The 24,184-nt window shown below is 49.2% G+C and overlaps 1 protein-coding gene across 6 annotated transcripts in view; it reads left to right on the top strand.

Annotated features, from left to right (window-relative positions):
* Window positions 1-24,184, top strand: part of ARHGEF1 (Rho guanine nucleotide exchange factor 1) — a 459,136-nt gene that overhangs the window by 395,957 nt on the left and 38,995 nt on the right. For all 6 annotated transcript variants that reach the window (XM_078651355.1, XM_078651350.1, XM_078651354.1 and 3 more), the window contains 4 exons: window positions 7,715-7,802; window positions 8,246-8,365; window positions 8,719-8,786; window positions 12,232-12,420. In XM_078651355.1, coding sequence (XP_078507481.1) covers window positions 7,715-7,802; window positions 8,246-8,365; window positions 8,719-8,786; window positions 12,232-12,420 — 465 coding nt within the window. The remainder of the gene's footprint in view (window positions 1-7,714; window positions 7,803-8,245; window positions 8,366-8,718; window positions 8,787-12,231; window positions 12,421-24,184) is intronic.

Raw genomic sequence — 24,184 nt, 5'->3', positions numbered from 1 at the left:
GGTACCCAGGGCATAGGTGTACCCAGGGCCTACCAGGGGCTGCAGCATGTATTATGCCACCCCTGGCTGGCCATCCAAATCTGACACAACTGGCTGCTTGACAGCTGGGGCAAGGTGGTGTAATCACCCTTTGCTTTAGATATAGTATACCTATATCTAACCCTAAAATGGACACACAGATCTCCTATCAGTCACTCCTATGGCAGGCCTTAACAATCCTGAAGGCAGAGTGCTTGGAATCGTGTGAGATGGTGCTCTGGCATGAGCTGAGCCTGTCTGCGGCTTTCGGGATCCATCCCTTAGCCGTTTCCATGATATCGCATACCATATACTCTTAAGTGCATTATAATCCTCGCGGTTATGTGCCAACTCTGGTATCGCTTTATCAAAACATGTCGAGTAAGGTGTCATACGAATTGGAATACTAACCCCTCGCCAATTCTGGCGACGGGGTTAGCATTCCACCCTTCTAGAGGGACACGACATGTATGTAACCCCTAACCCCGGTTAAAGTCAGACAGAGCCTTAGCATCCACAAAATGGATGCTGCCACCGAGACACAAGTCTGCCCTCCTGCTGCTGGGAGTCCTCCCAGAGCAGGAGATAAGGACAAAGGGTTTCCTGCCAGGGGCGGTGCCAGCACCGTCCCAGACAGGGTTTTGTGTATTGTAAGTAGGCAGGGCTTTAGAGGAAGGTGACTGCACGTGGCACCCCGGTGCTCACTGTGCATAGGCTGGCTGGAACCAGTTCCAGGGTCACTCCAGACCCTGTGCTGGGGAAAAGCCCGCCAAGGAAGTGGGTGTAACCACCCCCCTCCTAGTCCCACCCATAGGGCAGGACTTAGTCGCGTGCCAGCCCCTTTTTACAGGATAAAGGTAGAGACTGGCCCCCTTCCAAATCAGATCATCTTTGAATCCTGAAACTACTTTCTGCGAAAGGAACTCAAGACTTCTTCCTAAGATTTCTCCCTTGTGACTAAGGAGTAGTCACCCTGCACCCGCAGGCACCATCTACAGAACACTGCGGTCTGCTGCACGTCCTTCCTCCGGAATCCGACTGCCCAGCTCGACGAGACCCGGCTTCCCTGGCACCTCTGACCTCTACCCACCTCTACAGCACAGCTGAGAACCGTGGGTGCGACGAGACCTCGAGGGACCGGCCATCGCCAAGACTGCACGACTTCTGCACAGCAAGCCCGCCGAGTATTCCACTGGTGAGTGCTTTGGGGTCCGAGAAGCCCCGACTCTGAGCAGCTCCAGCTCCGAAGTGCAGCCCCCCAGCATCTCCACGATCTGCGTGGGGCCCTTCTGCTTTCCGCTGCTCACCGCGTTGTTTGGCTACTAGCCCGTTGGCTTGTGGCCTTCCTGACGACGCCCGACGACATTTCTGCTGCTGGTCTGGTTGCTCCAGACTGGCCCTTGCTCCCTCCCAGAAGAGGAGCACCCCGGACCCTCCTGGTCCACTCAAGACGCCATTTTGAGTCCACCGCGTGGGCTTGAATTAGCCAAGGCTTGTTGCCCAATCCTGGGTAACTTCGACGCCAACGACTTCATCCTTCGTGGGACAGCTCGCACCTCCATCCTGGTCGCCGACAACGCCTCCTGGTCCGAGAGACTGCAGAGCCCAGCAGCGCCCACTCACCTGACTGCGGTGACTTCGCCCGGTGCCATCCTGGTGCCCACTTAATCACTGGCTAGTGATTCAAGAACTTGGTCCCCTCTGCTTTCAGGTTTCTTCTTCCTTGATCCAGGCTTGGATCCATCGAACTTTCCTTCACTGGTCGCCTGCCAGCAACTTCTTCCTTCCAGGCTCCCGGTCCGGCAACGAGATCCCCGACGTCTTTTCAGGCCTATGCAGCTGCAGCCCCTGGGCTAGGTAACTTCGGCACTCCGGTGTCCCAGCATAGCCTCACTATCCAAGGGTCAGGATCCACTGTCGTTTTCTTCCTACCAGGTCGGGTTCGCCCGTGAACACTAACTTTGCCTTTACTAGCCTCCATAGACTTTGTCCCGCATCCCGCGTGAGAGTGCACACTCTGCACCCGAGTCCCCTGGGCCTCCTAGTAGTAATCTAACGATTCCCTAGTCCAGTCCTAGCGATTCCAAAGCCTATTAGAACTGTTACTTACCTGCTAGTAATTCGCATTCCACTTTTAGTGTATATGGTTTTTCGTGCCCCTCGGGCATTTGTGTAACGTGCTAACTTAAAAGTATTTTCGTAAGAGTTTTGTTGTGTGCCTAGCACCCTGTCCTCATAAAGAGTACAGGGTTGTTGTGATTCTAATAAATACATTGTTTATTTTCATAACACTTGTGTGGTGTCCTTTCACTGGGTGTTCAAGGGGTAATGTGATGGTAAAACAGCTGGCTTAACACGCCCTCTAGAGTCTTAGCCTTAGACTGCTCGTATCCATGCTACTAGGATAGCTGGTCTATAAGGTTGACTTACAACCAATCATCAATAAGGGTTGTTTGGACTGATATATAGTGATCACTAGAATAGTGAACACTGCACATCAGGCCAACTTCTCACACAGATCGTTTGCCGGCGGTCGGCCAGAAAGGATTTGAGCCAATTCCACACCGTTCCCCGAAGGCCGCTCTCCCAGAGTCTTACAAGGAGGCGATCGTGAGGAACGGTGTCGAAAGCCGCCGACAAATCAAGCATTACCAACATGGCTCTTCCCCCAGAGTCGAGTACATCCCTGATGGCATCCGTGACCTCGAGAAGAGCCGACTCCGTGCTATAATTTGCACGGAACCCAGATTGCGTGGCATGCAACAGATCGTTTCCTTCGATGAAATTGGAAATCGATCGATGTACAAATCTCTCGGTCACTTTCGCCAGAGCAGGGAGAAGGGAAATAGGCCTATAGTTGGCATGGATGAGGGGGTCCAGGGTGGGCTTCTTGATCAGTGGTAAGATCAAAGCATGCTTCCATGCCTGCGGAACCACACCAGTGGACAACGAAGAATTCAGAAGGGGGTTCAGCAAGGCATTTAAGGCAGGTGCCACCTTCCCCAGATGTTTAGCCGGACACGGATCGAGTGGAGAGCCTGATTTTAAACTTAACATAAGCTCGAGAGAGGTATCAAGGCCCAGATGTAGAAATTCTGAGAGAGAAGGGCCTAGACCCTCCATAAATGAAGGGGGGGATGAAGGACCCGAAACCAACTGGGAGCTGGAATGGAAAAGAGAGGCTTGAATGGTTGTGATTTTACTGACGAAGAAAGTTGCAAGCTGTTTTATCCATACTTCTGAATGAGTATGAGATGGAGTACAGATGGCTGGAGAAGTAAAATCCCGGACAACTTTAAAAATTTCTTTACAGCCATTTTCAGCCTCATCAATTCGGCGCTCGAAATAGGCCTTTTTTTCATTCCAGATCGACTGATGGTAGGCTTTAGTTATTGCTCGAAATTTCAGCAATTTTACCTCAACTAGAATCCAGCTTCGGATTCCACCGGACACTTTCTCCTTCTTCAGCAGCGGCACTTTCCTGAAGTCCTCCATTGGGTTTCCGATACAACTTCACACCTATGCACCCGGCTTTACTGGTGTAGGTAACGTGGGTACTATGGTAATCAGGTTCTCCAGCCTTCTGTCTTCCACGGGGTTTCTTCAGGGTTCCCTGGGAAGGGTCCTTAATCTTTCAAAATCCAACTGCGACATACACGTAGTCTTGTACGGAGCACCCCGTCGTGTTCCCACATTGCACACGCTCTCTGTGGGGTTCCTAGTCACTCACCTTGGGCAGTTCCTTGGGTCCCCAGTACTTGTACGTCTTCTCCACATTGTCTTGACCCGAGTCGTGGTTATTATACCACTTTATTAGTAAATGGTTTGACCCCCCGGGGTTCACTGTGTATTTCGTGCTATTTACTGGATTTCTACGCAAAGTTTTGTGTTTATCTCCGGTTAGGAGATATCTAAAAGTGCTAGAGAGTATTATATAATAAATACATTTTTTATAAATCCCTTGTGTGGTTCTTTTTCACTTAATCGATACTATAAGATTGCAGTCTGGTAAAACAAGCTGCTTCTGGACTACACCTGAAGGCTGCTCTCCATAGCTACCACTTAAAGAGCTTTCTAAGGTTGTCTAAGACCTCTTAAACCACCATTAGGGTTATCTGGACTGGTGCAGGGTGCCCACTTACATTAGTCGACATCATATACCCGGCCAGCTTCTCACAGAGACTCAGAACAAACACCTGTCTAGGAAGAGGGCAGAACACTCCGTCCCACTGTATGACCTGCTGATTAGCCTCCCTAGGTCAGCAAGCTTCAAAGTGCTTCCGCCTTTGGAATGCGTATCTGGCTCCACTCACAGGAAAAGAAGCCAGTCCCTGTTTCTCCACTGCGCCCTTGGCACCTGGACAGGCGGGAAAACTAGCTAGTCAGGTAGGCGTGCCACCCCCAGGCTAGTACCGCCCCTTAGGTTGGCTAAACTGAGGTGACGCATTTTTTCATAAGTAGCCATCTTTGTGATGGCATACGTAGGAATTCTGGGACAGAGTAATGCCCACTTCCAACAGTAAGTGGTCACATGGAGAGCGTAGTGAACCTAATGCTCAGTAGCCCATTGGCTACTAACCTCCACTCCCCATATGCCCCTTAATTCAGTATTTAGGGGACCCCCTGGCACCAGAAGAGCAGATATGAAGAAAGAAAACTGACAAGAAGAGTCGCAAAGCAAAAACAAAAGACCCAGTAACCGACTTGGGGCCAACCCTGTGTGCTGCCTGCTGCCTTCACCTATTGCACCAAAAGTCGGCTTGTCCTGCAGCTGCTGAGTCCCCAGAACCTGGGAGACCTGCCAGCCTCCGCCCAAGAACCAAGACCTCCCTAGGGACAGCGGATCTGTTCCCTACATCCTGCAGACAGCAATAGAAGGACCAAGAGGACTCTGGCCCTCAAAAACCTGAAGCTGCCAACTACCTCTGCACTAGAGCCCCCTAGCCCATATCGAAGTGGACCAACGGTGTCAGCGGTGTACCCAAGCCCTTAAGGTACGGAGTCTACTGTGGAGTGACTTCCCAGACGTTGCCTACTGCCTCTGTTGGCAGGCCTGCTCAACCGTGAGTGTTGCCAGATGTAGAAACCAGACACCCTAAAGACCCTGTGCATCTGGACACCCGTCCGAGGAGAAGACGACCAAAGGTACCTCCACATCCCCCACAACATCGCAATAACCGAAGCCACTCTGTTTCACTGGACTGGCCCCACAGTCCACTCCTGCAGCCTCTTTCTACCGCAACCGTTCTCCATTGGATAACATTGGGCATCCAACACTGTTTGGCCCCTCTGCACCTGACCGCCCAAGTGACGCTGGTAGTGTTCTGCTGGTGCTGCCTTGGACCTTGCCCACCACTCACCTTAACTCCTAGAGAATGGCCCCTTAAGTCGCTGACAAGAACCGATAAACCACATACGATTTTCCTCCAATAGGTTAACATTGCAGAACTCAGAAAATGCACTTTTTGAACTGAAAAATATTCCTATTTAAAAACGTATTTATTTAAAGGATTTTCTAATACCTAAACGTATATAAAGGTAGATGCTATTTTTCTAAATTGGTGTGGATATCCTTTTTGAGTCCTGTGTCTCATTTATTGAACATTGTGGGTATTTTCAGATGTCTTGCACTACTCTGTGTGAAGCCTAAGGCTGCTCGACCACACTATCCCCTAACCGAGCACTTGGCAAGCTCCAGTCCACTCATAAGGGAACCCCTGAACTATTTACACGGTATATCGGATTTGTGATATTTCGCATAAAGAACCAGCTTCCTACAGATGTCTTTGAAGCTTGACTTCTTGTGATAGCTTTCAAACATCCATGCTCAGGATGCTTCAGAATCTTTCCTTAAGTAGCTTCAGTTGTTTGCAATCTTGTGATGCTTCCTAAGAGATCCAACTTGAGTATCCTGTGAAATTTGTGTAAACACATGCCTCAGAAGCTTGCCTTCTGGTGATACTTTGCAAGGCTCCTAGTTGGGAACCTATTTGAAGCTTGCCTTCTTAAAGTACCGCAGAGGCATGCCTTATTTATGTTTTATTTTCATTTATTTTCCACTATTATAGAGAGGAGTAATGCCCCTTAAGGATCCTGATGCTGGAAGACTGACTGAGATTAGCTAAAAGAGCAGAAAGAGCAAGTGTTTGAATAAACACGTTTTCAAAAGCTTTCTATAAGACAGATAATTAGCATAAATGACTCGAGGAAGAGAGTTCCAGTCTTTGACAACTATGTAGAATGATAGTTTCCAGAGTTGGACTTTCAGGCATGTCAAAAGACAGGCTGCAACCAAGCACACTGCATGACTGTAGAAAACAATTCTGTCTGTCAGGGCCATGTCTAAGAATAATTTAATAACATATGCACAAACTATGGCATATTTGACCACTGGTAGCCAATGAGCTTTTGGATGCTTCCTTTTTTTAAGATGGCTTGGATGCTTGCCCTTTTAAGGGCCCTGAGGGTGTCTTTTTTTTTGAGGATCCTCAGAAGCTTGCCTTTGTGAGGGGCCTTGGAAGCTTGCCTTCTTGAAGATCACAAATGTTTTCCTTCTCTGCAGCTTGCCTTGTTCGGACGCCTTAGCAGCTTGCCTAGTTTGGCCTTCTTGGCGGCTTGCCTTGTTTGGCCTTCTTGGCGGCTTGCCTTGTTTGGCCTTTTTGGCGGCTTGCCTTGTTTGGCCTTTTTGGCGGCTTGCCTTGTTTGGCCTTTTTGGCGGCTTGCCTTGTTTGGCCTTTTGGGCGGCTTGCCTTGTTTGGCCTTTTGGGCGGCTTGCCTTGTTTGGCCTTTTGGGCGGCTTGCCTTGTTTGGCCTTTTGGGCGGCTTGCCTTGTTTGGCCTTTTGGGCGGCTTGCCTTGTTTGGCCTTTTGGGCGGCTTGCCTTGTTTGGCCTTTTGGGCGGCTTGCCTTGTTTGGCCTTCTTGGTAGCTTGCATTGTTTGGTCTCTTTCGAGGCTTGCGTTTGGCCACTTTAGCGGCTTTCCTTGTTGATACGTCTTTCCTTGTTGATATGTCTTGGCGTCTTTCCTTGTTGAGATGCCTTGGGGTCTTTCCTTGTTGAGACGCCTTGGTGGCTTGCTTTGTTCGGATACCTTGGTGGCTTGCCTTGTTTAGACACTAAGGCGGCTGGCCTTGTTTGGTTGGTTTAGTGGCTTTCCTAGTTCAGGTTCCTTGTGGGCATCCCTTTTTCAGACTACCTTTGTATGCCCTGCTGGATTGCTTTCTTCAAACACCTTGCCTTTTTGGATTCCTTTATAGCTTCCCTTATTCAGGTGCAGTTCTGTAGACTGACGTTATTGAATGCTTAGTCATTCACATTAGTCAGATGTTTTTATGGCTTGCCTTTTTAAATTCCTTTAGGACATGCTGCATTTAGTAGCTTACATTCTTTGGATTCCTTTGTAGGTTGCCTTTTTTGAATGCTTTCGAAGCTTGTGCACTCAAGGCACCTCAGAAGATCACCCGTTCAGTTTTGCCATCTCATGGACTTGTTGGCTCCCATACTATAGGACTGGCTTACTCCTGTGACTGATATGTTAATTGCTATAGAATTCACTTGCAATGGCTCTGACCTATAGAAACACGTACAATTATTGGCTCTTTCTTGAGCCTCTCTTGTCTTATTGAAGAAAATGCGTATTAACTTCATTTGATTTACACACAATGAAATCATAGGTCACTTTTCAACTTGTCTTTCAGATCATAAAGCGTTTTACCTCATCTTCAGCTGGGATAAAGGAGCCCAGATCTACGAACTGGTGGCGAACTCTGTTTCTGAACGGAAAATGTAAGCATGCATGAAAATGAAAACTTAAAATCACTCACACCATACCGAACGCTTCTTATAATGAACTAGTTTTGAGAAGGCTCTGTTCAAACTCAGACAGTCATGGCAGTCCCTTTTAATCCTGACTTTCATCAGTGTCGCTTTGTTTGTACCGCGTTTCACAGACAGCTCGGTCAGTGCCTCTCAGTCCCGACCTGCAGCAGCCACTCCTCTTGGGACTGAATTACAGTTCAGCGAATAGACTTCATTCTTGCTCTAGATTACTTTATATATTCAAGATTGGAATTGCGTGGCTGCCTTGCGGGTGATCTTCAACTTTTTGCTCGCCTCTTGTGCATTAATCCACGGGCCCTCATTATTGACTGGCATGCTGGCGTTCACTTCTGAATGTCTTATTATTGCTACATTCACTTTGTTATCTTTTGTCTCTCTTTATTTCACAGCTGGTGTTCCCTCATCAGAGATGTGGTGCAATCTATCAAGCCTCCGCCTCAGCAGACTTTGGGCCATCCGAGGCTGCATTCGACAAACCGTGGAGGATTGACGCCCACTAGCCCCGGATTGTAAGCATGTTGTTTTCTTTATAGTCCCTTCTGCTGAACCGACCATCGGAGACCCTGAGCGGCCCCTCCAAACACCCTACCAGTCTATACCACTATGGAAGAGGTGAAAACTCAGAACGCATATGTGACAAACTTTGTCAAGTTTAAAATATTATCCCATTCACAGCAATCATTGGATCAATTATGTCTTACACCTCAAATTTGTTGAAAGTTGTTGCCTTTTCCATCATTAGACTCCCATCTTAATCTTGCCTTTCAGGCCCTGGCAGCAGTCTTCTGCCAACATTCTCTGTCTGCTCTTCATCGCTCTTGCTAGTTTGTTCAGTAACCTCTGTTTCAACTTCTTTCTCAAGGTATCGTGACATAAGCCTGAGCAGTGCTGAGAATGGCAGTTCTCTGAAAGAGACATTGCATATAGATGGTAAGAAAAGAAACAAGTGTGCTTAAAGTCCAAGGCAGCAAGGGTCTGATGTTTGTTTGTATGAGGGTAGAATGGGGCCTACATGTGCAGGTATGTCAGTAAAGTAACTTCAGAGGTTCCAGTGCAGCTATCGGGCACATGGCGGAACACGAGGTCCATATAGAGCCACCTCAGATCAGTTTTTACACCGCAGAACATTCCTCCTCACACCTTAGGAGCCCCGCTCCATGAAACAGGTAGAACAATACACTCAACATAGGGTCCAACTGCAAGACTATCTCTTACACCAACTCTACGATACGGAATTCACTCACTGGACGTGAGCTGCAGTACATATCAGCGTCTCTGCTCAGCCCAGTGGCACAGAGCAGAATGAGGCCTGCACCAGCACATGGCATTCATTCCATAAACACTCTTTCTTACTGGCTTTGTGACACTTAATGCAGTAGGATAACAAAGGGCAAGGGCTTCCCAAATAACCCAAGCAGGATCTTAGTAAATCTGTATGTTAGGTTCCCTTGGAAAATAAATTCAGTGAGGTGCAAGTATCCATTGCCTTTGAAAGTCAGTCATAGTGTCAGGTGTAGTGAATCAAGAAGCAGGCAGATCAAAATAATTAATAGTATTTATTGTTAATTGCATCTCAACATAATACAGGAAAGTTAAATGTAAAATTGTGTGGTGCTCTGAGAAACAGTGGTTCACAAGCGATATTACAAATTAATCACCAAAAGTGGGAATACAGTTATGGCCAATAGGGTGAACATAGACTGGTCATGCAGAATGATGGTGTACAGCACTAAACAAGTACATTCATTAAATGTAATCACTGGTGCATATGAAAGCCAAATTCACAGCCTCTAATGGATCCAAAGATTCTTCACCTTCAGTATATTCTCAGGCTCCAGATCCTGAGATATTTGTCAGCAGTGCTTACCCTGCACTGCTAGGTGGGACTGTGGAGCTCTGAGATAACTTCAGACCATCCCATAAACGATGGAACAGAGCTACATACAAGCCGAACGCCTGCGTGCAGACATTAGTCCCTCCCTGTCTCTGCCTTTTAATGCAGATACGGAGTTCCGCTCCCAACATAGTCGGTTTACCAATGACTCCAAAAATCTCCAGACAGGTTGACTGGGAAGATGTCTCCCCGAAAACAACAGAATTCAAGCCTTCCTGTGACTGCAGGCTACAGATGTTGGTCACAGGCCCACAAAAAGTATGCCTTTTCTGCGTTGGGTCTGATCACGCCTCAAAGCCGTGCAGTAAGTGCACATTCATACACCCCAAGGAACAGAGAGAGTATGAGGTGAGATTTTACGTTTCTGAACATTTGAACAGGTGGTTTTCGAAACAGGGGTCCCACTTCTCTTCCAAGTCACATGCTGAGGCTCAATCACTAGGGTTGGTCTAGGTCAAAACCTTCTGGTAAACTGAAATTAAAAATGCAGCATTAGTGCAAGTCCTCAGTGGTGAAGCCTTGTCCATCACGCATGACTGGTGTGCCTGGCATGACAAAAAATGTTAGTCTCCTCATCCCACCTCGAAGTCTGGCGAGATGTTGCAAAGGCAACATTCTTGAATACGGCTTCTTCTGACTCTGAGCTGGTCCTGCATTGGTGTTGCCCGCGACCTGCCAGTGTGGGGCTGGGTACGATATGGTCATAGCTTCTATTGCTGTAGATACGCATGCTCCGCAATCTCCCAACATCTAATGTTGGGCTTGAACGTTTGCAAATTTTTTCTTCAAAGGAAGGCATTTGTTTCAAGGAATGAACTGTGACTCAATCCTTTGTGGGCAGTGCCTATGGGCACAGAATTGATGTCAGGTAGTTTATTTCACCATCTGTTCCAAACGTGTATCAATGATACTCTGAAACTCGACAGGTTCCCTGCATTTCTTTCAGACCCACACAGTGAATCTTTGACACTTTAGAGTTGGGAAACCTCTGATGTTCCTGTTTACTCTCAACGTCACTCTCTGGAGACCGACGTTCATCAATCTAGTCTCCGAAGGCCAGGACCCTCAGGCCCTGCTTTCGGTCCATGCCCCTTTCATTGATCCTTATTGGAGAATGCAGAGCCCCACAGAGTAATGGAATGGACGCTGTTCCAGGACTGCCCCCGGTGCCACATAAAGCCAATAGACGGATCGGCACAAAGCTGTTACCAAAAGGAGACATGGGCGCACCAAAAGATGCACCAGAAGTCTGCAGCTGACACACCTGACATCTTTGACGAACTAGACCCCTTCAGCACCAAGGAAGGTGAGGAGGCTGCCAGCGCCTCCAACCCTGAGGAAGAAGAGGTGGCTCCACAGAACCTCAGAACAGGTAGCTACCAAATGAAGACCTCTGCCATGGTTGTAAGCAGAGTTGGCTCTGACACCCCTCAAAGCTTCTCAGCAGGCCCCATGATGAAGCCGAGCACCGCTCCCAAGGGTGTCTGCCATCGAGCTCATGTATAAAATACCATGACCTCCATGTTGTCTGTCACAATCAGGTGTAGTCAACACTGAGCAAAGTGATCTGAAGAAGGACATATCTAAGAGCCACCGGCAAGCCTGAACTCCATTGGAAGTCGAAGGTCCCATCAATGCCTAAGTCTCTGTTGACTCCGAAGCCATCGTCGATGCAGAGAATGTCCCCGACGACTGGCTCAAAGCCCACCCTCCAGAGGCTACAGAAGCAGCTTGATACGAGGCAGGAGTGCCTCTTTATCCATTTCCATACCAAGAATTGATTTTAAGATAAGTTTGACATCTTTTAGGGGGTCAGAGCACAAACACTGGGCACTTGTTTAGCAGTGTCCCAGTTTTAGAGTTCAAGATTAACAGCAGGTGAGTCCCCCAAAAAAATTAAAAAATGGGGATGATCACCCAATAAGGTATTCCTTTCCAAGAAAAATCAACCAGAAAAAGCATTAATGTAGTTCAGTAACTTATTCTTTTTGACCCTACTGAATTGTGCTGGTCGTCTCCTCAGGACGGAATTAATCGAAGAGGCCCAAATTAAGTGTAATACAGGGTTTAATGGTTCCCCTAAAGTAATTGCGATTACCAAGGGTGGTAAGTGCGGGTCCAGCCAGTGGATGACCAGCCTATGTTTATTTGATTGACCATGTGATCGTATTGACACCTCTGAATCGTCCTTTCACGAACACTTCTAGCACTTTTTACATTTCTGTTTTGTGATTTATATTGAGACTCAATAATAAATGCGGGGTCTGAATAGGTGTCGGCTTGTTTTTACTGTATATTCAATAGTCTTAGCACCTTGATTGACTTTCAAAGAATTTATGGATACTTGTCACTCAGAAAATGTAGTAGGTCTCTTACCTGGGGATAGAGCATGCATCCATCACTCAATAGGTTTGTTCCCTGACCTATATCCTCCTGCTCAGGTTCTTTATAACTTTTACCTCTTCTTTCTGACTGATGCAGAGAAAGAGAAGGACACTGTGCTGGACAATAATCCTTTCGAGGACAGCCTTTCAAGCTCTGAAGACAAAGACAAAGCTGACAATTTCCACACCTTGGAAAGCTTTCTCATGGCCAACGACATTGATATCTTCAAGTTAAGCCATTCGGCCACCGCTGGGATTCCTCACGCCAGTGAGGCCTTGGAGGAAGGTGAGCATTTAAACAGCGGAAGGGGGAGTGGGAGGGCTCAGGGTGTAGGTGAGCATCCTTGGAGGGCAGGATTTTGGGGAGTTGGGTAATTTGAGCATCTAGGAGTCAGTGGGCCCTAGAGGAATGTCTGCATCCCATGGACTAGTTGACCTTTTAATGATCAAGGGTGTGGTCAAATAGTAAGCATCCCCAGGTGCCTGGGATGAAGAAGAACAAACGGAGGGGAGAGGGATCCTGCAGGAATGTGAGTTTTCTGGATTCAGGGGGTCTGAAGGATGGTTAGTTTGACCTGGGGGAGGTGAGCATCATGTGGGGTGGGTGAGCTTCACAAGGGCGAGGTCCCCGGGCCGAAGGTAAGCATCTGAGGGATGGGGCCATGGAAGAAGATGAGCATCTCTAGGTGCAGCAGCACATGAGCACTATAAGCATTCCAAGGGAAGGGACCTGGGGGGAGCTGAGCATCTCCAGAGGCAGGAACCCTGAAGGAAAGTGAGCATCTGAGAGAAGGGGCTGTGACGAAGATCAGCATTACTAAGGCAAGGGATCGGCATGAAGTTAGGCATGTTGAGGGGCAGAAGCCCATGGGCACGGTCAGTGTCCTGAGGACTGTGCAGGAGGATAATATATAGAAGGGTACGCCCTTGGGGGAAGGTGACCATCTTGAGGATGCGGCCATTCGAGTAGGGGAGCCTCACAAGAGGCCGGTACCAGTGCGGAAGATTAGCATCAGCACAGAAGGAACATAGTGTTTCAAGCGTAGGGGGCCTGGAGGAATTTGGTCATCCCAGGGTCAGGAGTCCTGGAGGAAGAGCCCTTGGGGTATGGGACCTGCTCTAGGAGTCCATGAGCATCACAAGGTTCAGGGAACTGGGAGAAAGTTAAGCATTCTTGGTGATAGGTACAAGGCCATGGAGAAAGATGAGCTCTCCAGGACAAAGGTGCGCATCTGAGAGCAGGGGCTGTTGAGTAAAATGAGCATCACGAGGACAAGGGCTCGGGAAGATGTTGAGCATCTTGAGGGGCAGGAGCTTGGTAAGTTCCCCAGGGGTCGGGCGAATTACATCGAGGGGGGCAATATCCCTGGGAGAACTTGAACATCTCGGGGTTGAGGTCCCTTGGAGAATGATGGGCATTCTGATGGGCATAGACATGGGCCATGAATGATGATGATAATCCTGCGTCTTTTAAGATTTCTGAGGAAACGGAACATACCAAGAGGCAGAGGCCCTGGAAGAAAGTGAGCATCTGAGAGCTGGGGCTGTGGAGGAGGATGGGAATCCTGGGAGATGGGTCTTGAGGAATGTGAGATTACCAAGACACACAGGCCCTGTAAGAAAGTGAGCAGCCGAGAGTAGGTGCTCGGGAGGAAGATGAGCATCGATAGGGCTTGGAAAAAGTAGAGCATCGCTAAGGGCGGGAGCCTAGGAGGAAGGTGAGTATCCTTAGGGCTAGGGTCCCAGAAGGATTATACCATCCTGAGGGGCAAAGGACTTGGAGAAAGGGGATAATCCAGAGGAGAGGTCCCCGGAAGAAAGTAAGCATCCCAAAGGTTTGACTTTGGACGTTGCTTTGATTCGTCCACCGGTTTGTGTCCCCGTCGCCCTTCCCCTCCTCTTTCCATGCGGTGTCCTTCACCCTCCCCTCCTCTTTCCCGCCTTCATTACCGGTCTACTTCCCCAGCTCCTTCCCCCCCCTCCCCTGAATTTTTCCCCTTGCCTGCTTTTTCCCCTTACGTATTTGTGCTATTGTTTATCCTGACCTTACAAGTAACAATGTTGCCATGCTCTAATAACTGTGTAACCTTTGTAACGATGTAACCTGTAACTATGATCTGATGCTCATGTAAAGCGCTCTGATGCCTCCGGGTCTAGCCAGCGCTATATAAAACCTTTAAAATAAATCAAATAAAAAATAAATAAAAAGGTTAGGTGAGCATCTTGGTGAGCATGGTGTAGGAAGCTGGCTCTGTATATGTGATTGCCACTAGGTGTTTATACTGAGTCCTGGAGTTCCCCAGACGTGTCGAGGGCTCAATGTAAAACCCAAAGTGCTCTATTAGTGGTAGTGTGGGCTACCAGCCTTAGGCCTAATACAGAGGAGTATTAAGACATTTATTGAACAACAGTGATCAATAATGGACACACGACTCAAGAAGGAGATCCAGACACATTTTAGAAAATTATACTTCGTGTGTACTTTATTTCAAGACCAAGCTCTTCATAATAAGGTTAGTATGTTTTTAAATAAAAATACGTCCGAGTCTTCTTACTAGAGCTGGTCGCGGTTGTGGGAAGCCTCTGGATTCACCCTGCAGGCGCTGCCTTGGAGATCAGGAGAGGTCAACCACCGCTGGACGCGAGGTCAGGATCGCTGGGGGAGACTTCACTGCACCGGTGAGCCACTCAGACTTGGGTGTCTGGTGCAGAGAGGTCAGTGATTGCGGTTCCAGCTGGATCCAGAGCCCTTGGAGTCTGTTTTGCTGTCCAGAGGAAAATAAAGTATTTTCCGTAGGCAGCAGTCCTCTCAGGGTTTTCAGACGTTGCTGGCTGAAAGACCGGTCGCAGGTGCCCAGAAGCTAGAGGCATGCTGGGGCCAAGGAAGTCACTGGCTTCAGTCTTCTCTGCTGGGCTGTCTTATTTCGTCTTAGGTCATCGCATATCCGTTTTTTTGGCTCTGGGGGAGTCACATAAATACTATATTTCGGGACGTTTTAGGGGAGTAGCAGGTCGGGCTAACGGGCATCTTGTCTGAGGTAACTACAACCTCTATAATGCCAGCCTCATGTGGGAGAGGGCGTAGACCTAGCCCTGATTGGAGAGGGCTCCCCGTCTTCAAGATGACGGGGACTGAAAGATATGCTTCACTTCGCCTCCCCTAGCTTAGGGGTAGAGTTGGCAGGGGTAGTGGGCACACCTCCTATTCTCCTGAGTTTTTCTGATGGTTTTCACGTCCAAAGTGGGGGTGTAAACCAGAGGCTGCCTTCTGCTGCTAGCAACAGAGGCAGGGGGTCGCATTAGAGGGGTGGCAGAGGAAGTGTGACACCTCTGCCAAGGGTGTGCATTGTTTCTGGTCCCAGAGAGCAGGTACCCATGGAGTCCAGAAACATGACTGGTAGTAGCTGGCTGCCTAAAGGCAATCGGAGACCTCACTAGGGTTGGTAGGTTTTCAGAGGGCACCTCTGAGGTGCCCTCTGAGTACATCTTTTAATAAATATCACACAGGCATCAGTGTGGATTTATTACAAGGAACTGTTTGGTACAAAACACTCCGGGGTTCAGTGAAGCCATTTGGTGCTGTGGAACTCGAGTTGTCAAGTTCCCAGCCCTTGTACTCTCTATGGCATCACTGGCACTTTCAATATTAAGGAATACTGTAGGGGCATCTGCACATGCAGATATGCTCACACCTGGGATATAGTGCATCCTGCCTTCGGTACTGGTAAGGCCTGCTAGAGGGGTGACTTACCTATATCATAGGCAGTGCTAGCTGGCATGGCACATGTGCCATGTCGACCTGGTCATTTTTTTCACATCACAGGGGCATACCAACTGCAGGGGCAGTGGCATGGTCCTAGTGAGGGGTTCTCAGGAGACCCTCTTCAGCATTATCCAGGCCCTAGGTACCCAGAGTACCACTTACCAGGGACTTACAGGGGGGCAGAAGTACCAATTGTTAACATGTCTTTAGGGAAAGAACACTGGTACTGGGAGCCTGGACAGCAGGGACCCAGTACTCTACAGTCAAAGTTACATCACCAGCCAGGCAAGAAATATGGGGGAAGGGGTGCCGGGGTCCTGCAACAAAACCCCATGTTCTCACACATGGGCCTGGTAGGAATGTGAGTGTTTGGAGTGTGGGGTGCTTAGAGAAAGGTGAGAATCCAATGGGTGTAGAGGCATATTCCGCTAGGAAGGTGAGCAGGAGTATAGGAGAAATCCAAGTATTCCAAGGGGTTTGGAGGAAGGTGTGAGTCCCATGGGGTAGGCGAGCAATGCAAAGAGCATGGACCCAGGAGGAAGGTGAGCATTTTGTGGGTAGGTGAGCTTGGTGAGTGGCATGGGCCCAGGAGGGAGGTGATCACCTCGAGAATGAGGTCGGTGGATGTAGGTGGGTATTATAAGAGGCATGGGTCCAGGAGGGAGGTGATCATCTCGAGAATGAGGTCCTTGGATGTAGGTGGGTATTATAAGAGGCATGGGCCCAGGAGGAAGGTGGTCATCTCGAGAATGAGGTTGGTGGATGTAGGTGGGTATTATAAGAGGCAGGGGCCCAGGAGGAAGGTGATCATCTCGAGAATGAGGTCCTTGGATGTAGGTGGGTATTATAAGAGGCATGGGCCCAGGAGGAAGGTGATCTTCTCGAGAATGAGATTCGTGGATGTAGGTGGGTATTAAAAGAGGCATGGGCCTAGGAGGAAGGTGATCATCTCGAGAATGAGATCCGTGGATGTAGGTGGGTATTATAAGAGGCATGGGCCTAGGAGGAAGGTGATCATCTCGAGAATGAGGTCCTTGGATGTAGGTGGGTATTATAAGAGGCATGGGCCCAGGAGGAAGGTGATCATCTCGAGAATGAGATCCGTGGATGTAGGTGGGTATTATAAGAGGCATGGGCCCAGGAGGAAGGTGATCTTCTCGAGAATGAGATCCGTGGATGTAGGTGGGTATTAAAAGAGGCATGGGCCCAGGAGGAAGGTGATCACCTCAAGAATGAGGTATGTGGATGTAGGTGGGTATTAAAAGAGGCATGGGCCCAGGAGGAAGGTGATCATCTCGAGAATGAGGTCTGTGGATGTAGGTGGGTATTATAAGAGGCATGGGCCCAGGAGGAAGGTGATCATCTCGAGAATGAGGTCCGTGGATGTAGGTGGGTATTATAAGAGGCATGGGCCCAGGAGGAAGGTGATCATCTCGAGAATGAGATCCGTGGATGTAGGTGGGTATTATAAGAGGCATGGGCCCAGGAGGAAGGTGATCATCTTGAGAATGAGGTTGGTGGATGTAGGTGGGTATTATAAGAGGCATGGGCCCAGGAGGAAGGTGATCATCTCGAGAATGAGGTCCGTGGATGTAGGTGGGTATTATAAGAGGCATGGGCCCAGGAGGGAGGTGATCATCTCGAGAATGAGGTCCTTGGATGTAGGTGGGTATTATAAGAGGCATGGGCCCAGGAGGGAGGTGATCATCTCGAGAATGAGGTCCTTGGATGTAGGTGGGTATTATAAGAGGCATGGGCCCAGGAGGGAGGTGATCATCTCGAGAATGAGGTCTGTGGATGTAGGTGGGTATTAAAAGAGGCATGGGCCCAGGAGGAAGGTGATCTTCTCGAGAATGAGGTCGGTGGATGTAGGTGGGTATTATAAGAGGCATGGGCCCAGGAGGGAGGTGATCATCTCGAGAATGAGGTCTGTGGATGTAGGTGGGTATTATAAGAGGCATGGGCCCAGGAGGAAGGTGATCTTCTAGAGAATGAGATCCGTGGATGTAGGTGGGTATTATAAGAGGCATGGGCCCAGGAGGAAGATGATCATCTCGAGAATGAGGTCCTTGGATGTAGGTGGGTATTATAAGAGGCATGGGCCCAGGAGGAAGGTGATCATCTCGAGAATGAGGTCGGTGGATGTAGGTGGGTATTATAAGAGGCATGGGCCCAGGAGGAAGGTGATCTTCTCGAGAATGAGATCCGTGGATGTAGGTGGGTATTAAAAGAGGCATGGGCCCAGGAGGAAGGTGATCATCTCGAGAATGAGGTCTGTGGATGTAGGTGGGTATTATAAGAGGCATGGGCCCAGGAGGAAGGTGATCTTCTAGAGAATGAGGTTGGTGGATGTAGGTGGGTATTATAAGAGGCATGGGCCCAGGAGGGAGGTGATCATCTCGAGAATGAGGTCCTTGGATGTAGGTGGGTATTATAAGAGGCATGGGCCCAGGAGGGAGGTGATCATCTCGAGAATGAGGTCTGTGGATGTAGGTAGGTATTATAAGAGGCATGGGCCCAGGAGGAAGGTGATCTTCTCGAGAATGAGGTCTGTGGATGTAGGTGGGTATTATAAGAGGCATGGGCCCAGGAGGGAGGTGATCATCTCGAGAATGAGGTCCTTGGATGTAGGTGGGTATTATAAGAGGCATGGGCCCAGGAGGGAGGTGATTTTCTCGAGAATGAGATCCGTGGATGTAGGTGGGTATTATAAGAGGCATGGGCCCAGGAGGGAGGTGATCATCTCGAGAATGAGGTCCTTGGATGTAGGTGGGTATTATAAGAGGCATGGGCCCAGGAGGGAGGTGATCATCCCGAGAATGAGGTCGGTGGATGTAGGTGGGTATTATAAGAGGCATGGGCCCAGGAGGGAGGTGATCATCTCGAGAATGAGGTCCTTGGATGTAGGTGGGTATTATAAGAGGCATGGGCCCAGGAGGTCGGTGATCATCTCGAGAATGAGGTCCTTGGATGTAGGTGGGTATTATAAGAGGCATGGGCCCAGGAGGAAGGTGATCATCTCGAGAATGAGGTCCTTGGATGTAGGTGGGTATTATAAGAGGCATGGGCCCAGGAGGGAGGTGATCATCCCGAGAATGAGGTCGGTGGATGTAGGTGGGTATTATAAGAGGCATGGGCCCAGGAGGGAGGTGATCATCTCGAGAATGAGGTCCTTGGATGTAGGTGGGTATTATAAGAGGCATGGGCCCAGGAGGGAGGTGATCATCCCGAGAATGAGGTCGGTGGATGTAGGTGGGTATTATAAGAGGCATGGGCCCAGGAGGGAGGTGATCATCTCGAGAATGAGGTCCTTGGATGTAGGTGGGTATTATAAGAGGCATGGGCCCAGGAGGGAGGTGATCATCTCGAGAATGAGGTCGGTGGATGTAGGTGGGTATTAAAAGAGGCATGGGCCCAGGAGGGAGGTGATCATCTCGAGAATGAGGTCCTTGGATGTAGGTGGGTATTATAAGAGGCATGGGCCCAGGAGGGAGGTGATCTTCTCGAGAATGAGATCCGTGGATGTAGGTGGGTATTAAGAGGCATGGGCCCAGGAGGAAGGTGATCATCTCGAGAATGAGGTCTGTGGATGTAGGTGGGCATTATAAGGGGCAGGTGATCATATTGAGCAAGGTGGACATCTCGCGGGTAGGTGAGCATCGTGAGCGGCATGAGCCCTGGAGGGAGGAGAGCATTGGTGCATGAGTAATGAAGCATTCAAAGGGGAGCTGGTCTGAAGGAACGGGAGCATCCTGAGGGCGAGGGGCCAGGAGGACGTTGAACCTCCTGTGAATGGGAGCCCTAGAGAAGGAGGTGAGCATCCTACGTGATCATGTGTTGAAATGGAGGTGTGTGTGGAGCCCCGTCACTTGTGCTTCTTAACCAGTGGACGGATCAATTACGAACCTTGATCCCAACCTTTTTTAACTTTACAAAAAATAGTTCCCCTCTATTTCGTTAAAAAACAACTTTTCCTGGACAGTTCATGCAGACCGTGAGGCGCCTCTGGCCGAACAGGAAAGAAGAGGACCTCCTGTATTGAGAAGCCATGGTATAGGAAGACCGAGAAAGCTGGCTTCTTGCCAAGCTGACTGCTACCTGAAAGAATGTAAACATGTTCTGAAGGCTTCTTAGGAGCCAATAAATGGCTTTAATTTATGGAGTCATTTTAGACTTACATTTATACTTTTTGGAACAAGGTTATAAGTCAGTCACAACCAATGTAAAGATGTTTGTTTCAATATTCTGTTCAAGTTCTTCTTTGTACGTTAGTTATGAAACAAAGTAATGCCCTTATTATATTTTTGTATTTTTATTGTAATCCTGAGTGCTCTTCAGACATTGTTGACATGACAGGGATTTGTGAACTAGACACCGTGAACACGTTTCACCCCCTATGGCGCCCAAGCCTGTGGCCTTTTCAAGGCGGTTTACAAATAACATACATATCCAAGGCAATTTGATATCTTGACTCCGATTATGAGAAAAATCTGCAATGTTCATAGGAAACATCATGGTAAGGACAAACCGAAACTGAGAAAGAAGGTGAAAAATAAACAACCAAAACAAGCGATATTTGTCATATGACGTATCCAGTCATATTAACCCACATTATTTAACAATGTGCGTTTACTGCAATAGTGTCAGATCCAATCATGACTGCTCCCAAATGCCATGTCCCACAGCTCTAAGTTATAAAGCAGCAGTTTAGTACCAGGGCACGTATGTATTGAAGGTTAACGGTGAAACTGTAGAGAACGAGTGATGCAATTGGAGTCCTTTATTCTGAGAATGATCAGCTGCAACACAGTTTACTAGTGCTTGTACCTAATACGTTATTGCTGGCCATAGAGAGGTGTAAGAGTGAGAACTGATAAGAGGAGGGGAGGACGGTGGGGACCTCATAATAAATGGGGGGGGGTCCAATGTATAACAAGACCCACACATGTGGCCCAAAGAGCATGTGGGTCACTTGAGCCTGTCAAAGACGTCTCATGAAGCTTAGATATCATTCTGAGTTGCAAGGTGCTGAAATAAAGGTGGTTCCTACCAGTACACCAGTCCATTATGCTGCGTCTTTGGGAAACGGTCTGGAGAGAGAGGGTAAGCTATTTGATAAGTGGAATAGAAAGTAATTAGCAGGACAAGTGGTTCAAGAATGGTACCTGAGTAGCTGAGAAATTATCTCAGCAAGACTGTGGTCAGAATGCTGCTGGTGTTCTGAAAGTGAGCAAATACTATCTCAGGACCAATGTCCAAGTGGTCTAAAAGTGGGAGCGGTATTTAAAATATTAAGGCCTAAAAGGGAAGCAGAAAAGGATACCTATTCCTGAGAATTCCTACACATTTATCTAAATAAGTAACTATTGTACCTTGTTTTGGTAAAATGACACCCTTATATGAGATCTTTACCTGCTTTATAACTTTGATTCCATCCTGGTTGATCTCAAGTGTGCCATGTCCCACAGTTTTGACAACATTGCAGTGAACGTACAACATTATTAAATGATGTTGGTATGTGATATGACACGTATTAATTTTTTTCTGTTTATTCCCCCCCCCCCCTTTTTCTGTTCTTGTTTGTCGATGTTTCCCATGCAAGTTGCTATCTTTTTTTATAAGTTCATGTTCTAGGCATGTGGGCTGCTAAATTCATATCTATAGCATAGATCGCCACCTAGTGTTGGGTCCGGATGATTGCACATTGTTGTCCTGGAAGAGTCTTCGAAGTATCACGAGATAGGTGGCTCCTCCCCTGGACTACAGTGCGCATGGGCATCGACTCCATCCCCAGATTGTTTTTTTCCGCCATTGGGTTCGGATGTGATTTTGACGTCTCCTGTTCGGAATCGTGATAGAACTTTTTCAAGACCAAAAGGCCTTCTTTGCACCGTCGGTATTGTTCGCGTTCGGTCCCGTATATCTTCCAGCTCGTGGAGTCGGATATCCGGGGGGTCCTGTGACTCTTCGGTGATCGGGGCCTAGTCGACGCAGCAAGACTTCGACGGCATGGAACGGAGTCGGTTCAAGAAATGTCCCGTGTGTGCATCCAAGTACCCACACATTGACGTCCATCCTGTGTGCAACAAGTGCCTGTCGCCGGACCACGACGAGGCCAACTGAATGGCCTGTTCCAGATTTTGATCGAAGAAGACGATCAAGCTTTGGCGCGCCTTGAGGCCCAGCGATCGGCTCCGGCACCGGTGGACATCTTTGACGACCCAGAAGCCGACGAGCAAGTGCGTCACCTGCAGATTTCCCCTACCCCGGTGGAGGTGTAGTCCGACGACGGAGCAGACATCCACAGTCAAGACATTGAGGAACTCGTCGAGAAGGTGGGGGACGACGACGAAGCATATGGGGCCATGGAAGATAGCTCGGAGGAAGAGCTATGCCCCGTTCGTACTCTTACAAAGGCTCAGGTCACGGGATCGCCACGCGGCCTTACCCAAGACCTTACTCCTCCCTCCACGGCCCCGCCTTCCGGCCCGGCTATGGAGACCTCCGCGGAGCCACCATTAATGAAATCGAAACCGAAACTGAAACCCTCGGTATCGATGAAAACAAAGATGGCCGACACGCCATCGAAACCGAAGACGTCTGCTCCACCACCAACGCCGTCGTCTTCGGGGGCCTCCAAACCGATGAAAGCTGTCGACCAGGCGAAGGTGCCGAAGGTGGTCAAGGAGCCAAGCTCGAAGAAGGCCGTCGAGCCGGTGTCAACCACGGCGGACAAGCCGACATCCAAGAAGGCTGTCGAGCCTGCATCGGGACAGTCTGTCGCGCCGAAGACCAAGGGGCCCGTTGACGCGAAGTCAGTGATGGGCGCAGAGCCGAGGTCTGGGGTCGTTCCTCCTAAAGGGAAACCCGTCGATCCGAAGCCGTCTGCATCGACGTCTGCAGCCGTGGACAGTGATCGGAGCGCACCAGTCAAGAGTGCTCCTGCGCCTCAACCAGACAAACACAAGTCATCCACGCTCGGGTCTTCCCCTGGGGGCGGACCAAGGACGTCGGTCGGATCGACGAAACCGTCCGCTTCCTTTACGAAGCAGGTCTCGGACTCCCTCAAGCGCCTTAAGGACAAGGCTTTGGCATCGGAACCGAAGACTCCTTCCGCACCAAAGCCGGCAGACCCACCGAAAACCACCTCGGCGCCGCTCCTCTACACGTTGCCGCCTAAGGTGGCGCCGAAGGCCTTTGCACCGCGGTCGGTGCCCAAGGACACTGTGTCGAAGTCACCTCACCCGGCTGGGACTTTGGGTCATCGACACCCTTTGGTTGAAGAACGGTCGGAGCATTTCATCGATGCCGACACCGGGAAACTCACGCTGTACAAGAGGAAGATTACTTCACAGCCTTTGCAGTTGTTTACCATTCCTCTGAAACGTAAGAAGCCTGCACCAGAAACGCCAGTTCTGGTTGAGCAGATTCTTCCTCAGCCTGGGAGGAGTGCAACACCTTCACCCACATACTCTGAGGGGGATGAAGGGGAGCAAGATGAGGAGTACAATTTTCCTGCTCATACAGAGCCTGATGAGCAGCAGGACTCATGGATGGACACAGGTGATCAAGGGTACCAGCAGACGGTCCAGGATCCTCAGGTTTATAACGCCAAGCCGTCTCCCACTGAGGACTCTGCGGCATTTAATGCCTTAATTGAAAGGGCAGCTACAAACCATAAAGTGGAAATGCATGCTGACCCCGTGGAGCTGGACTTCCTTTTTGACACTTTCTCTACTGCTGAAAAAACTGTCAAGAGTCTCCCAATGTTGAAAGGGATCCTTAAGCATGCGGCAGACATTTTCAAGGAACCCACAAGATCACGGGTTGTCAACCCACGCATTGAGAAGAAATACAGACCAGCACCTGGCGACCCGACCTACATAAGGTGCCAGTTGCCTTTGGACTCTTTGGTGGTCTCTAATGCCCCCAAAAGGGCAAACTCCCAAACAACGGGTGAAGCTCCTCCCCCAGACAAAGAGTCAAAAGTGCTGGAGGCATCTGGGAAGAGGGTAGCAGCTCAGGCGGCCAACATATGGCGCATCTCAAACACGCAGGCTCTGTTGGCCAGATACGATAGGGCACACTACGACACCCTAGAGCAGCTGTTACAACACCTCCCAGACCAGTTTAAAGAGGGAGCTGAAATGCTTATCCAGGAGGGGAAGCTCATCTCCAACGCTGCTATAAAGTGTGCGCTAGATGTTGCGGACACAGCAGCGAGAGCGATCAACACTAGTGTGATGTTGCGGCGTCGGGCATGGCTCCGCATCTCAGGATTCAAGCC

Source organism: Lissotriton helveticus, chromosome 7, assembly GCF_964261635.1.
Source record: "Lissotriton helveticus chromosome 7, aLisHel1.1, whole genome shotgun sequence".
NCBI lineage: Eukaryota > Metazoa > Chordata > Amphibia > Caudata > Salamandridae > Lissotriton > Lissotriton helveticus.
The sequence above is the reverse complement of the archived record's forward strand: the minus strand, read 5'-3'. Positions and strand labels throughout refer to the sequence as shown.